General features: G+C 49.5%; 1 protein-coding gene across 1 annotated transcript in view; it reads left to right on the top strand.

Moving 5' to 3' along the window:
* Castor2 (cytosolic arginine sensor for mTORC1 subunit 2) overlaps positions 1-16941 on the top strand; it is a 40677-nt gene that overhangs the window by 16909 nt on the left and 6827 nt on the right. Inside the window, exon 2 of the mRNA XM_021186825.2 lies at positions 8680-8750. Within this exon, the coding sequence (XP_021042484.1) occupies positions 8680-8750 (71 nt within the window). The remainder of the gene's footprint in view (positions 1-8679; positions 8751-16941) is intronic.

Below are 16941 nucleotides of genomic sequence, written 5' to 3'. Positions count from 1 at the left end.
TGGGTGGGTATGTTTGTGGGTGTGGTGGGTGTGTGTATATGTGTCTGTGTGGTGGGTGGGTGTGTTTGTGGGTGTGGTGTGTGAGTGTGTAGGTAGTGTGTGTGTGTGTGTGAGAGNGTGTGTGTGTGTGTGTGTGTGTGCGTGCGTGTGTGTGTGTGTGTGTGTGTGTGTGTAGGGTGGATGTGTGTGTTAAAGGTTGATTGCCAGCTGCCAGGGTTTTAGGGTAGTGATCGCATCATGGAGGAGGTCTTGACATCACCAGTATATTGATCCATGGATACATTCAGAAATTATTTTTTTTCTTATGGAGCAGAATTGGGGGGAGTTAATAAAGACTTTTAGCATTTCTGTGTATTCTTTGAGGACTTCATACATGTATACAGTGTGTCGTAATCATACGTGCCCCTGCTCATCCACCCCTGCTTGCCCTCCTGCTTCCCATTCTCCACACCGGCACCCCCAACCCCATGTCCCCTATTGCTTATTTTTTATTTTATCCCACTTGAAATAACAGAAGAAGAAGAATTGCAGAAGCTAGGTATGGCGACCCATGCTAGGAAGGAAGTGGGGAAGAGGAAAAGAAAAGAAGAGAAAAGAAAAGAGAAAATATTGTTGCCCACAGCAGAGAGCACCGTCCTGGGCCCGGTACCAAGCGCCAGTGTGACCTCTTATCTGTCCTCCTGGCCACCTCTCCGCACTTGCTGCTCCTACAGAGAACCCCAGTTTAGTTCCCAACACCCATGTCAGATGACTCATGGTTCCTGTAACTCCGGCTCTGGGGGATCTGACGCCCTCTCCTGGCTTCCAGGTGCACCTGCACTCATGTGCACAGACAGACACAAATATACACACATTTTAAAGATCTGTATAGACAAAGAACGGAGGTCCACAGCTTCCTCCGAGGGAGCATCTCACTTTCCCTGGTGAGATGTCGCTGTCACCCAGGGTGGCTCAGTGACTATGAGGACATGGAGATCGTAGACATGCACCAGCCTCAGGTGCCTGAATCTAGGCACTCTCTCCCTGGGACCTGGGCCATACTGGGCATGACTGTGGATTCACACCAACCTAAAGTCCCTCACTGGACAACTTTCTAGGGGCCCCCAATGACCAGAAGGGCTTCAGGAAGGGACACTATCCCCACACCCCAGCTTGCCTCCACCCATGGCTTTTCGTTATCGTTTTGATTTGGGCTTTTTGATAGGGGTTTGATTTGAGCCTAGATTTTGCTTTGAACTCACAGCAGTCCTCCTGCCTCAGCCTCCCAAGCGGTGGGATTACAAGCGTGCACGATCACACTGGGTTTTACGTGGTACTAGAGATAGACCCCAGGGCCTTCCGCTCGCGAGGCAAGCATTCCACCGACTGAGCTTCACCCCTAGCCCCTTGGGGTGTGTGTGTGTGTGTGTGTGTGTGTGTGTGTGTGTGTGCACGTGCACACATATGTGGAAGCCCGAGGTTAACTGCGGCTGTCCCTCAGGCGCTGTCCACCTTCCACTTTGAGATGGGATCGCTCACTGTTTGGAAGTTCACCAAATTGCCTAGGCCGGCTGACCAGCCAGCAAACCCCTGACTTCCCTGACTCTGCTAACCCACTGCTGGGATTACATTCAAAATGACCGCACCCATCCTTTTCACACAGGTCCTGGGACTCGAACTAGGGTCCTTGGACTTACGGGGCAAGCCCTTTATTCCCAGCCTTCCACCAGGCCAGTTTAGACCTCACCAAGTGCTGTCAGGTGGAGAACTAGTGCTTTAAAAGCTTGAAGCAGTATTTAAATCTTAAGAAAAAGAAAAAGAAAAAAACTGCATAGGATTCTAAAAGTCAGGAGAGGGTGTGTTGACGCAGAAAGCAGTGAGCTACTCGTCCCTAGGTGCGTGCAAATGGAGATTACCCAGAATTCTTTGCAGTCCTGCCCCTCCATCAGAATGATGCCAGGAAGTCCCTCCCCTTTTCTGACACCAGGTCTTGCTAAGCCGTACTGATTGGCCTTCAATTGGATACTCTCCTGCCGCACACAGCCTCCTGAGTGCTGAGGTTCTGAGTTTCTATCGCCACATTCAACCTTCCGCGGTGTGTGTCTGGGCGTGTGGTGCATGCACGTGAATCTGCAGGTGCTGTACCCTCACGCGCATGCAGAAAGCATCTCCGGACATTGAGTACCTTCCTCCATCTGTCTCCATCTTACTGCCCTGAGATAGGATCTTCCACTGATCAGTAAGCTCCTGGGATCCGCCAGCCTCTATCCCTCAGTGCAGGGTTACAGGCATGCATAACCATGGCTGGCTTTTTACATGGTGTTCAATCTCAGATCCTTACGCTCGAAAAAAATCGCAGATTGGGCACTCTTGCCCACTAAGCCTTGGCCTCCTGCGGTTTCAACCTTGGGATAAACTGGTCCAGTAATTAACTGAGCACTCTTATGTCTCGTCCTTCTGCTACGTCCATACATCCCTTTCCGGCTGATACCGTCTCCAGGTCACCCTCCCTGCCTGCCTTCTGGCTGCAGGTGTGTTTCCGAAACAGGGCTTGGGGACTTGGTGGCCCAGGATGCCCTGGTGAGAGGCCCGAGTGAGGGGCCTCATTCTGCTGGATGAAGAAGCTGAGAGTAAACAGATCGGATTTCCAGAGGCAGTCAGGCTGGCCAGCCGGGCGGCCACACTGATTGAAGATAGGAGTGTTGTCAGAGGTGACTCAGCGCCTGGGCCCCTGATCCGGGCAGCCAGGGGCCCTGGCTTTGCCCGGGCAGTTGGCTCCAGCCAGGCCCAGAGGGAACATCCGTAGAATTTGAAAGACCGACTGGCTGCATGTCAATCCTCTAGGGGTGAGCTGTCTTAGTGTGGCCTGCTGCAAGCTCCGTGCTCTTCCAAGTCCGTTGTGAAGCAGGCAGCAGGATATGAGACATTTGTGTAAGAGCCTGGCCTAGAGGCTGAGGCAGGAGTATCTCAAGTCGCATAACAGTTTGGGCTTCATAGGAAGAAAGGAAAAAAATAAGGGGGAGGAGGGGATACGGAGGGAGGAAGAAGATGAAGCAGAGGGGAGGGGAGGGAGGAGGTCAGTCAGCGCTCTCAGACAGGCAGCAGGCAATCAGGCAGGTATACAGAGCGCAGCCGGGCCTGGAGGAACCCTGGCATGGAAGAGGGGGAGTGGATGGTCCAAGGAGGCAGCTCCAGAGCTGTCACACACTAGAGAGAAGCCCCTTCGGGAAACAGGGGACAGTTACCATCCCTGAGAAGGCACGAGACTCATGGTTTCCAGAAAGTTTCTCCGGGCAGCTAGCTAGAGAACCAATCACAGGTCAGAGGCAGGATGGTAAGCCAGTCACAGTCGTCAGCTGTGGAGTGTGGCGGTCACTGGTGAATTTAACTGGGTGGAGAAAAGCCATCATCCAGCTGGCAGTGGCTTCCGGCGTGTATCCTGGGGAAGAGATGCGGATGAAGGGCATCCTTTTTGAGAAGGGAGGAATTCTGAGCCTGGAGAAGTGGCTCGGCGGCTAAGAGTGCTTACTGCTACCGCGGAGGACCCTCCTTTGGTCCCCAGCACCCACATTGGGCAGCTCACGACTGCCTGTAGCTCCAGCGTTAGGGGGTCCAATACCTTCTTCTGGTCTTCGTGGTCACCTGCATTCAACAAGCATAGACCCCCACACACACACAAACTCATAATTACAAATAAAATAAATCTTTTTCTTTTTTTAATGGAGCGATAGCTCGGGGCATTTGCTGTTCTTTGACAGGACTCAGGTTCTGGGCCCAGCACCCACGTAACATTTAGAGCCATCCATACCTCTAGCACCAGGAGATCCAATGCCCTCTTCTGACGTCGTTGGGCAGCGGGCATATATGGGCTACACATACACGTGCAGACAACACTCAAACACACCAAATCAATGTCTCTAAATATTTGGAAAAGTCTTGAGCCCTGGGAGGGGAAGAGGCCAGAGGTGACATGACAGTTTGTGAAGGAAGTGACAAGGCACACAGCTACAGGGGTTTGAGAGGGACCCTCAGTAGATACCAGGAGCATAGAAACTAAGTGCTAAACTGAGCGTGGTAGAACTCGCCTTAACCCCAGCGCTCAGTAGGCAAAGGCATATGGAATCTCTCTGAGTTCAAGGCCAGCCTAGTCTATAGAGCAAGTTCCAGAACAGCCAGGGCTACACAGAGAAAGCCTGTCTGGGGGTAGGGTGGGTGCTTAGAGGGCTGGATGGATAAGGAATAGGGTCAAGTCTGGGGGAGGAAATGTCCAGTAATGAAGGTCATTGGATGATGGGACAGACACAGAAGCCACAACAGATTGACAGCTAAAAACTGGACATCAGCCAAACGGAGTTTGAGTGGCACTGACCTAGAGAGCAACGCACTTCCGTTACTAGGCAACCGGTCAACAGCCTCAGGCAACACCCGAGCTGGGGCCCTCCAAGGAATGTCATTTGCAGTTAATGGTGTCTAGGTTATGGGGAGATGGCCACAGGACCACAGATGGCTTAACCGCAAGGATTGGCTTCCGGTGAGCTTCTTGCCTTCCTGCGTTGGGAGAAAGTTGGGCATCCTTGGGGGGCAGGGGGAGGGGATGAATGGACTGTTGTGCAAAGCAGAAAGCATGGGAAATTCATTGGGTCTCCAGTCCCATCAGGAGAGGGAAGGAGAAGGTGAGCACCTTGAACTCCGTGAGGACAAGGCAAAGAGCAACAGAGGCAAACTGGGGGTGCGGCTTCCACCTAGAATCCTCTAGGGGGTGTGGTTTGGTGGTAGATCACCTGTCTAGAATCCCCCAATGAGGATCTGGGGGCGTGGCTCAGCATTAGAGCTCACCTAGAATCCTCCTCCCATCCCCCATGAGGGGCTGGGGGCATGGTTCAGTGGTAGAGCCCCTGCCTAGAATCCCCCAGGGAGGGGCTGGGGGCGTGGTTCAGTGGTAGAGCCCCTGCCTAGAATCCCCAAGTGAGGGGCTGGGGGCGTGGCTCAGTGGTAGAGCCCCTGCCTAGAATCCCCCAGGGAGGGGCTGGGGGCGTGTCTCAGAGAGAGTGCTGACTCAGCATGCAAGGCCCTAGGTTTCATCCCTGGCACCTCAGAAAGGAAAAACCAGGTGTTGTAGAGCGTACTTGTTACACCATGACTAAGGAGGCTGGAACAGAAGGATTAAGGACTTGAAGGGAGTAAAGAGATTGCAGTTTGCTGCTTCTAGAATTCACAGTGTGACCCTGCCTGATCTCAGACGTACAGCCGTCCTCTGGGGGGGCTGGGATGTCAGGTGTGTTCATTCTGATACTCTACCAGGCTGGCACTGTCAAACTATGAAGGAAGTTCTCCACAGGCTCAATATGAACAGACTTTGTGATGCATGGTCAGCCCAAACCCCCGCCCCCAATGTCCTCCATCCCTAATACAGAGAGCTTCATACTGCGGAATCCCATTAGTGAGGGAAAGGAGGTGGCTGTTGACTAGCACTCTGCCCCCCCAGGTAATGCAGATGAATAGAAAGTGTCAGAGGAAGGAAGGGTGGGAGGAACAGCATCGGAAGACGTGAGGCTAAGAAGATAGGTGGGTGGGCAGTGGAAGACTTCCCACACAGCCGGGGATCATGGCAGGCATGAGGAAAGAGGAAGATGGGCTGGGAGGATGGATCAGTCCGTCAAGTGCATGCTGGGTAAGTGCGAGGACCTGAGTTTGGTCACCAGAGCTCCCACATTAAAAAGCTGTGTGTACTGTCACATGCTCATAGCCTCAATATGGGGGCATAGGGAATGGGAGCTCGGGACTCACTCCTTAGCCCGTCAGGCACCTGGCCTCCTTAATGAGCTCCAGGCCAATGAGAGACGTTGTCACAAGAAAGGTAGGAATATGCTGAGTGATGGTAGCAAAGGGAGGCAGAGACAGAGGGCTCTCCTGAGTTTGAGGCCAGCCTAGTCTACATAATGAGTTGTTTCAGGACAGCCAGGGCTCCACAGCGGGCAGGAGGGGAGTGTGGGGGGGGGGTGCGGAGGGGGGGAAACCAAAGAAACAAAGGAGGTAGTTGTAGGGCTGATGAGATGGCTCAGTGGGAAAAAGTACTAGCCACCAAGCCACAAAAAAAGAACCAACCTGGGCTGGAGAGATGGCTCAGCAGTTAAGAGCACTGACTGCTTGTCTGAAGGTCCTGAGTTCAAATCCCAGCAACCACATGGTGGCTCACAACCATCTGTAATGAGATCTGATGCCCACTTCTGGGGTGTCTGAAGACAACTCCAGTGTACTTACATGTAGATAGATAGATAGATAGATAGATAGATAGATAGATAGATAGATAGATAGATCTTTAAAAAAAAAAAGAACCAACTCCAAAAAATTGCCCTATGAGCTATACACACACACACATACACACACACATTGTGGCACACCTACATGCATAATACATACGTAAATAAATAACTCTTAAAACCTGGACCACACGTGCACGCACACACACACACACCAAAAAAGAAAGAAAAAGGGAGATACGGTAATTCATACATGTGATCCTAGCACCTAAGAAGCTGAAGCAGGGGAATTGCTGAATCTCCAGGTTCTCCTGGGTCTATGTGCAACCATGAAGACCTGAGCTTAGATCCTAGCACCCTGGCCTAAAATGCTGTGTGGTAAGAGTTGTGGGTACAGAGACAGGAGGTCGTTGGGACTTGCTGGCTTCCAACCTAGCCGAAATAATGCGAGCTCCAAGTTCCAGAGAGACCTTGTCACAAAGGAATAATGTGACTGATGGAGAAGGACAGCCAACACCTTCCCCTGGCTTCTCATACATACAGGCACATGCGTCAGGACACGTGTGTGTATATATATCCCCCACACGCATACACAAACAATAATGAGGAGACAGAAACGAATGTCCTAGAGCAGTGGTTCTCAGCCTTCCTAATGCTGTGACCCTCACGGTGTGGTGACCCCCAACCATAACATTATTTCATTGCTACTTCATAACTGTAATTTTGCTGCTGTTATGAATCATAATGTAAATATCTGATGTGCCACCCCACAGGTTGAGAACTGCTGCCCGACAGGGTCAGGTGAAGTGAAGCTCGCAGACACAGGGCACTTGGTGACCAATGAGAGCAACAGGTCCCTCTGTCCCCTCTGTCCTAACGGTCCTCTCTGAGCCAGTATGCACACTGAATTGAGATGGACATCCAACAGCTGGCTGGCCCTCTGGGACATGTCACTTCCACAACTTATTTATTTATACCTCATGTCCACAGAGGCCCTGGTTGCTGTCTGCTGGTTGTTTATGCCCTCTAGACCAGTGTGTCCGGTCTATTTCTGGAATGTCCCTACAGCCTTGAGGGTGGCTGGAGTAAGTGTCTTGCCCGTTCCTGAATACCAGACTCTCAGGCAGCTGGGAGGCCCCATCCCTCCCAGCATGCACCTGCTTCACCCATCCGGAAACTGAGAGCTTCAAGTTTCTCTCTGAGGCTGTGGGACCCCGATGAAGGAACCCCACAAGAATAGCCACTTACGAGGCGATAGTCTGCTGCTGTTCTTTGGGGGCCTTCTGTATTCTGTTTTTCTAGATAAGAATTACAAGTTGACTGGGCAGTGGTGGCGCACACCTTTGATCCCATCACTTGAGAGGCGGGGACAGACAGATCTCTGAATCTGAGGCCAGCCTGGTCTACAAAGCGAGTTCTGGGATAGCTAAGGCTATACAGAGAAACCCTGTCTCAAAACAACCACCACCACAACAAAGTTCCATGTTAGTTATGGAACAGACACAGACAGGGAAACCAAAGAGGGCTGGCAAGATGGCTCAGTGGGTGGAAGTGACTACGGCCAAGCCTCATGACCTGAGTTCAATCTACATGGTAGAATCAGGGAACCTGGTCCTGCAGGCTGGCCTCTGGCACCCACGTGTGCGCCACTGCCTGCTCACATGTGCACAGACACACATAAATGAAAAGGGAAGGGGCTGGAGGGGAGCTGAGTGTGTGCTGGGCCTAAGCAGGACATCCATGCAACAAGGAGTGTATACCCCCTGCCCCCAAACTGGCACTGTCGTGAAAATCAGTTTCGTTGGTTGGTCGTTTGGTTTCAGGTCGTATGGATTATTTACGTATTTGGTAGGTGTATGAATGTGCCTGTGTGAGTTGGTGTGTATCACATGGCGGTCAGAGGTAGCCGGCTCTGCTGGAACTGGAGCTACAGGCACTGGTAGGCCACTTGATAGAGGTGCTTAGAATCAAACCCTCTAAAAGAGCAGTAAGGGCTGCTAACCACTGAGCCATCTCTTCAGCCCCCTTGAAGATCAGGCTTGTGATATTTAGTTTACACAGAGCAAACATTGCTCTTTTAGCCAGTTGTGGTGGTACACATCTGTAATCCCAGCCCTTTGTGGGTAGAGGATTGGGAATTGCAGGTCAGCATTGCTAACATAAATGATGAATGAGTTGGGAGCTAGCCTGGGCTACAAGAGACTGTCTCCCAAAAAAAAAAGAAAAAAAAAAAAGTCACTCTTTTTAGTGGATAGTTCTTTGGGTTTGACACAGATGTGAATTTTGCAACTATCACTACATACCAGAAAGTACACAAAGGACATGACAATGTAGCTCAGTGGTAGAGCCCCTGCCTAGAATCCCCCAGGGAGGGGCTGGGGCGTGGCTCATCGGGGGACCTTTCCCGACTGACCAGTTATTCTTGTGTGTTTTCCCTCAGGTGCAAGTTTTTCAGTCTAACAGAGACCCCTGAGGATTACACCATCATCGTAGATGAGGAGGGTTTCCTTGGTAAGTGTCTCTCCTCCCAAGCCGGGCCAACTCCCTCCCTCCTTACTCCTTTTTCTGTTTTCTTTGTTGTTTTAAAACAAACAAAAAAAATTGCAGATTTTTTTTTTGTTTGTTTGTTTGTTTTCTTTTGGTTTGGTTTGGTTTTTTTGGTTAGTTGGGTTGGTTTGTTTTTGAGATTTGGAGGTTTTGCTGGTGGTGGTAGTCTCTTTTTACTTTTTACATTTATTGCTTTATTGTGTGCGTATGTACACACACAGGCCAGAGCATGGGTGTAAAGGTCAGAGGGCAAGCTGTAGAAGTCAGTTCTATCTTCTACCCCTGGGTTCCAGAGATTACACTCAGGTGGGCAGGCTGGGTGCAAGCATGTTTACCCACTGAGCTACCCACTGTGGGAGGGGAGGGGATTGAGATAGGGAGGGTCTCCTGATATAGCCCAGGCTAACCTCAAACTTATGAGGCTCCTGCCAAATGCTGGGATTATAGGAATGATGTCATGCCTGGCTCCTCCCCCCCAAAAAAATTTTCTTTCTTTTGAAGTGTTTTTCCTATAAAAATATTTTTTATTTAGCTAATGTGCATGTGTGCATACCTGAATATATGTATGCATACCACATGCATGCAGAGGCCTGTAGAAGGCATCAGATCCTCTGGAACCAGAGTTGCAGGCCATTGTGAGCTACCACAGGGGTGCTGGGAACCAAAACCAGGTCCTTTGTGAGCAGTGGGTGCTCTTAACTGCCCAGCCATCTCTCTACCCTTATTTTTAAATTTAAGTATCATTCATTCAGTTATCCAAAAATTCATCCTTTTGAGGGCCAAAAAATGGCCCAGTGGTTAAAAGCACAAGCTGAACGTCCAGGGAACCTGGGTTCGATTCCCAGCACCACACGATGGTTCGTTCACAAGCATCTGTAACTCCAGTTCCAGAAGATCTGCTGCCCTCTTCTGCCATCTGTGAACATCAGGCACACACATGGTACACAGACAGATATGCAGGTAAAACACCCATACACATAAAATAATAAGGCAATAATTTTTCAAAAATTAGCCACCACTTACCAGGCAGTGGTAAAGCACGCCTTTAATCCCAGCACTCAGGAGGCAGAGGTGAATGGATCTCTTGAGTTGAAGGCCAGCCTTGTCTACAGAGTGAGTTCCAGGACAGGCAGGGCTACACAGAGAAACCTCAGAAAATGAACATTTTAACCACCATTTTTAAGTATAGGTATAACAAGTTGTCTTATTTGTTTCGGAGACAGTCTCATGTACCCCAGGCTAGCCTTGCACTCCCTACATAGCCTTGAACTTCTGACCCTCCTGTCTCTACTTCTCAACTGCTGACTTTACAGCTGTGCACCACCACACCTGGTTTCTGCCATGCTGCAGGCAAATCCCTGGGTTTCATGTGCTCTAGGCTGGTACTCTACAGTATCCCTGCTCCTCAGTGGGTTTGGGAGAATGTGTAATCATCTCAGAATGAGGCACTGTACCAATTATCACTTGTCCTCTCCAAACCTGACCCTGGTTCTTGGTTTCTTAGAGAAGTTTATCGAGCTGCGCAGTGATGACGCGCACACCCTTAATCCCAGCATGGGCAAAGGCAGGCAGATCTGTGAGTTCAGGTCCAGCTTGGTCTACCTAATGGGTTCTAGGCCAGCCAGGCTAAAGAGTGAGACCCTCTCTCAAAAGCAACAACAACAACAACAACAACAACCACAAAAAAAAATGGCAACCTGTGCTACGCTTACTTAATTATTTAATCATTTATTTTTGCGGTCCTGGAGATGATTCTCCGTGCCTAACCTATGGTAGGCACGCTCTGAGCTGCTGAGCCGCACCCCCCAACCCAGTGTCCAGCTTGCCATTGATTGCCCCGGGGCTCTGTGCAAGTGGAAATGCATTTATTTTTCTTGCCTACACCATATGGATGACAGAGCAGAGGGGAACCATTGAACTTGCTCAGGGTTGTTGGGAGTCCTGGGAAGCCTCCTAAGGGACAGTATTCAAAAGTCTGTGAAGAGAGACAGGAGGGGAGGCACAGGTCTGTAACCCTAGTATCTAAGAGAGTGAGACAGAGGATCAGTACTAAAGAGCTAGCCTGAGTTACTCTGGTACAAGCCCAAAGGGCTAGGGGCGTGGCTCAGTGGTAGAGCCCCTGCCTAGAATCCCCCAGTGAGGGGCTGGGGGCATGGCTCAGTGGTAGAGCTCCTGCCTAGAATCCCCCAGTGAGGGGCCTGGGGGCGTGGCTCAGTGGTAGAGCTCCTGCCTAGAATCCCCCAGTGAGGGGCTGGGTGCCTGGGACCTGCCCTGGCCCTCACAGATGCTGCATTGGAGCACTGCATTGGACAAAGGCCAAAGACTGATAATCTCTGGTCTTGTGACTCTCTCTTATTGTTCTGGGAACTTAACTCTCTCTTGCAATTCTGTGGCTAAAAGCCCCTGGTTTCTGCTAATTAACTCCTGCTGTTGGCAGCAGGGGATCAGGTAAAAGAAGTTTCAGTTGCTAGTGCACTTGGCTCTCTGGCTCAAGGACCCCTTGCTGGCCAGGTGAGAGGCTTGGGGTTTGTTAACTCTTCATGAACTAGAGAGAAAAGAAGAGAAAAAAAGGAAAGAAGGAAAAGAGAAAAAAAAAAATCAGGCTTGCAGAAAAAAACACTCACTCTGGATGAGGCGAAAAAGAAGCTCCAACAAGCCTTTATTTCTGTTTTCAGTAAATATACTTTCTGTAACAAATTACCTCCTACAACTATCAGGTAGAACTATTACAGCGGGATAATTGATTACATGATTTTTCTAAATACTTTTACATTCCAATAAGTTCATAGTAAGTTTAAGGCAAGAATTCGTGTCATAAGTCGATAAAGTTTAAGGAATAACAGCAGAGCTATTTATATGTCTTCCCATTAAGACTAGCTTCTCACTGAGCATTCATTATCTGTTACCAGCCCCCCCCCATAAGTTCATTATAAGTTAAAAGCAATAATTTTTATGTCACAAGTTAGCATGGTTTTGTCAAAAGACAAATTGTCTGCCTTGTGTCTTATTATTTTGAAGTCCTGTATAGATAGAATAATCCATCATTATTTTCTGTCCTCGCACCTACAGTAAGTTGTCCACTCCCAGTTTATGACCATTAGTTACCTAATAAGGGTCGCATACCTAACCTAGAAGGAATGTTTTCCTTGGTCATAAATTTGTTCCAAGCCTACTTTCTTTTTCTAGTGCAATTAGCCCATGACACATGAAGGTTTGCAGAGCGCTTATTTGCAGCTTTTATACCATAGAGAATTTGAGATTACTTGTATAAATTTAGGAATTCTGTAAAATCCTTATTAGGAATTATGAAACCATCAATTTGTCTACATAGCAATACTACATGAGACTGCATCTTCATGTTGATCTGCAGAAAGTCTGCCCAATAGGGTAGGCAAATGCCCAGGAATCATTGGGCTATGTAATAGAGACAGAAAAAAGCTTATCAGCAGCAAGAAGCCTGTCATTGGGACCTGGCTTTTGGGACCTTGCCTCACTGAGCTCACCCATTGCAAGCCATGCAAAACAGTGGGCCATCTCCAGAAAATTCATTTGCATGTCATTAGCCTTTCCTAGATGGCTCCTGACAACTGGGGGCGTGGCTCAGTGGTAGAGCCCCTGCCTAGAATCCCCCAATGAGGGGCTGGGGGCGTGGCTCAGTGGTAGAGCTCCTGCCTAGAATCCCCCAATGAGGGGCTGGGGGCGTGGCTCAGTGGTAGAGCCCCTGCCTAGAATCCCCCAGTGAGGGACTGACAGTGTTGCTCAATGATGAGCTCCTGCCTAACATATTCAAAGCTTCAACAAGACTTGGAATTGCCTCACTTGCTACTCCCTAAGCCTCCCCCATGGAAAGCCAGACTCTAGGGATATCTGTCATTGCCCCCACTAAAAAAAAAAAAAAAAAAATCAAGCAAACTTGTGCCACTAAGGAGAGTCTCATCACCAGACAGCTTTGCATTCAGCAGGGACCTTGGGCTCACTCTAGAGGTCCAGAGGGTTAAACTTCCACTTTACAGATAAAGAACCAAACGTCAATCACAGAGTAAATTCAAGGCAGCCTGGGCTGTATGAGACCCTTGTCTTTAGATTGGAGAAATGGCTCAGGAATTAAGACCACTCGCTATTGCAGAGTCAACCTGAGTTCAGTTTCCAGCATACATATCAGACAGCTCATATCTATAAATCCAGTTCCTAGGGATCTGATGCCCTCTTCTGGACTTCATGAGCATCCACATACACATGAGCATATATATATACGTACATACATACATACATATATACATACACACACACACACACATATAGTTTTTAAAAATTAAAAACATAGCCGGACGTGGTGGCATATGCTTTTAATCCCAGCACTTGGGAGGCAGAGGCAGGTGGATTTCTGAGTTCAAGGCCAGCCTGGTCTACAGAGTGAGTTCCAGGACAGCCAGGGCTACACAGAGAAACCCTGTATCAAAAAAAATAAATAAATAAAAACATATAACTAGACCTATCTGATGTCATTGTCACCAAGGACATTGACCACTGAATGACACTATGACACTACCTATGACACTACCAGAATCTTCCCCAAAATGGCTTAAGGTTGCACTCCAGGGACATGTGGCGCTTTCTGTTTCATACTGTAACTTGCTGTCTTCTGGGCTTTCTGACTTGCCACCAGTGAGGGGTGTGGCTGACACCAGGGTGAAGGGCAACCACTTCACCAAACTGCATTTCAGGGTACCCAGGCTCTCAGAAACTCCCAGGACACAATAAAGGCTTCAAATGCCACCCTCTAAGAAGCCCTTCCTGTTATAAAGTTTGAGGTCCTTAGAATTCTAAAAATACAAGAGGCTAGGGAGATGAACCAGTTAGTAAAGTGCTTGCCAAACACCAGGAGGACCTGGGGGACAGAGGGAGAGAGGGAGGGACGGACGGATGGACGGACAGACGGACGGACGGACGGACCTGGGCATAGAAAGTGCCTGTAACCAAAACTGGAGTTACAGAGGCAGGAGGATTCCTGGTGCTCAGTGTCCAGCCAGTCTAGACCAGGACCCTGTCTCAAAAACACAAGGACTGGTAAGATTGCTCAGTGGGTAAAGGGGGAAACAACCAAGGCAGACAACCTGAGTTTCATCCCCACAACCTTCATGGTGGAAGGAGATGACAGATTCCCACAGATTATGATCTGACCTCCACATGGGGGTCATGGCAGACAGGACTGCACATACACGTACACACACAGTAATAACTCTTTATGAAAAGGTATGAACGATTTGGAAAGGCGCCGGCTAGACCTCTGACCTCCGCATGGGTGTGCACATGTCCACCCAGAAAAGAATTTTAGAACTGAGACAAGATCTGGGCAGGGCCAGGGCTTAGGAATCCTGTTCCTACCACTTGAGTCCGAGATGCCAAGGCGCAGGGGTTACCGACCACTGTGGTTCTTCCTCTTTTCTGTCTTTGATAAAGCTGGCTGCCTCTCCCCGTCCCTAGCTTGCTGACCATAGGTCCCTTCTGAGTCATCAGGACCAATGGGGTTCCCCTAGACTGTGGTCACCATGGCGACTGAGCTAGGCAGAGAGGATTCTGATGGACTTCACTCAGCATCCCCTCCTCCCAAGCCATCTTTTCTGGCAGTTGGCCCAGCCCTCCTCCCTTACCTAGTCTCCCAACCCCATCTCTTTGGGGACTCTCGCATCTTCCTGTTGGTCAAGACAGGGCCTGGATATTTTGAGTCCACAAAATTTGAATCTTTCTTTCTTTCTTTTTTTTCTTTTTCTTTTCTTTTTTTTTTTTTTTTTTTTTTTTTTTTTTTTTTTTTTTTTTTTTGAGGCATTATCTCATATATCACAAACTGGTAGCATCAAGGATGACCTTGAACTCCTGATCATCCTGCCCCCACTTCCCAAGTGCTAGACTACAGGCACGCACGAACACCTCCGGTTTTGGGTGCTGGGGCTTTATGGCTGCTAGAAAGCCACTCCACCAAAACACTCTATGTCCTTAGCTGTCTTTAGTCCTTCATTGGTTTGGTTTTTGGTGTGTGTCTATTTTGTTTTGTTGTTTTGTCTTTTTTTTTTTTTTTTTTTTTTTTAGATTTATTTATATATGTAAGTACACTGTAGCTGTTTTCAGACACTCCAGAAGGGGGCGTCAGATCTTGTTACGGGTGGTTGTGAGCCACCATGTGGTTGCTGGGATTTGAACTCAGGACCTTTGGAAGAGCAGTCGGGTGCTCTTGCCCGCTGAGCCATCTCACCAGCCCGTTGTTTTGTCTTTTAACTCAAGCTCTCTATGTAGCCCAGGCTGGCCTGGAATCCAACCTCCTTCTGCCTCAGCCTCCCAAGGAGCTGGGATTACAGGTGTGTGCCACCACACCCCACCTGTCTTTATCTTAGAAACCTGGCTTGATTGCTCCCAGTCTAGAGATACTGGGCAAACGGCTGGTCTCCGTCAAGCCTCTGTGTAGAGGACAGCCACGCTTCCTCTACAGGGTCCTCACTGTGTGCACAGCATCACAGTCCACGTCTTGCCATATCTCTGTCCTACTGTGTGACAAGAATGGAGTCGTAAGGTCTTAGCGGGAGCCTGGGATTTTTATGAAGAGTCGCGTGAATCTCTCTCTGGGTTTTTATCCACAGAGGTGCCGTATGCACAGTCTTGTATGATGTTTCCTGGGAAAACATCAACAAACATGGTGCCAGATAGGGCACCAACAGCAGACCCAAGAAAGGCTTCCACCCTAGTCTAGCTTATTGAGCCAGTAAGTTTGGGGGTGACTTACAGGAGGCAAAGGCATCTGCATCACCAGACGCCCCGACCAGCCCTGACCAGTGTGGGTCATGAGCTGCGTCCCTGGAGCTCTCTGCACAGCTCGCAGGCAGCTCCGCCACAGCGAGTCTCCTTTCCCTAGCAACTGTATTAGGGGCTTTGGGAGTCTTGTAAGTTTCAGGATCTTCCTGAGCCCTGTGAGGCTTGGGGTTTGGGTATTTTGCTTGCTTTGTTTTGGTGAGCCGTGGTCCTACAATGTATTTGGCTGACCTGAAACTCACTATGTAGACCAAGCAGGCCTTGAACTCACAGAGATCCACCTGCCTCTACCTACCTCCCGAGGTCTGAGATTAAAAATTGGTGCCACCATGCCCAGAGCCTTGTGAGTTTCGTTGACATCCTGTGTTTTCCAGAGCCTTCCTCCCGAAGGGAATGCTTCTGTTTAAAAACCACAGCTACAGAACCTTTGGGTGCCTGGATCTCATGCCCAGGCCTTCTTGGAGACTGGTCCTGCTGGAAGGGACCCGGGAACACGTCATTCAGGCATCTGGATTCAGGATCTTTTTTCTAGATTAAGTCCAATATGCAGGAAGAAGTGGAGCACAGTAAGATTGAGAGGAGTCGAAAGCCATGAGCCAGAGCTTAGTTAGTAGATGCTTGCCCGGCGTACACAAAGCCCTGGGTTCCGTGCCCAGCACTACACGAACCCAATGTAGTGACACAACACCTATCATCCCCATGTTCGTGAGACAGAGGCAGGGGGATCCTCAGCTACACAGCTAGTTTTAGACCAGCCTGGGCTACCTGAGTCCTTGCGCTCCCCCACGCCCCCAAAAAGCGAGGGTGGTGAGTTGCTTCAGTGAATCAGGTTTACAGGCCTAGTATCCTGAGTTCAGGCACACAAAGATAGAAGGGGAAACCAACTGCACACGGTTACCCTCTGACCTCTACATACACACTCCGGGATACACGCCCTCTCAGGTGCATCATGCGCACACACATACACGGACACGCTAATCGGTAAGGGGCTGGGTGGTTCAGTAGTTAGGAGTGCTTGCTGCTCTTGCAGAGGACCCACCTTGGGTTCCCAACACCCATGTGCATGCCTCATAGTTCCAGTTCCAGGGAGTCATACGCCCTCTTCTGGCCTCCAAAGGCAACTGCATTAACACATGCACACTCCTGACACACCCACGCAGACACACACAATAAAATCTCGAGGCTGGAGAGATAACTCGGGGTTGAAGAGCACCCCGGCTGGGGGCTGGTGAGATGGCTCAGTGGGTAAGAGCACCCAACTGCAGAGTTCAAATCCCAGCAACCACATGGTGGCTCACAACCATCCTTAACAAGATCTGACTCCCTCTTCTGGAGTTTCTAAAGACAGCTACAG

The sequence above is a fragment of the Mus pahari genome, chromosome 23 (genome assembly GCF_900095145.1).
Source record: "Mus pahari chromosome 23, PAHARI_EIJ_v1.1, whole genome shotgun sequence".
Classification (NCBI taxonomy): Eukaryota; Metazoa; Chordata; class Mammalia; order Rodentia; family Muridae; genus Mus; species Mus pahari.
Note: the sequence above shows the minus strand (reverse complement) of the source record. Positions and strands in the feature narration are given on the sequence as shown.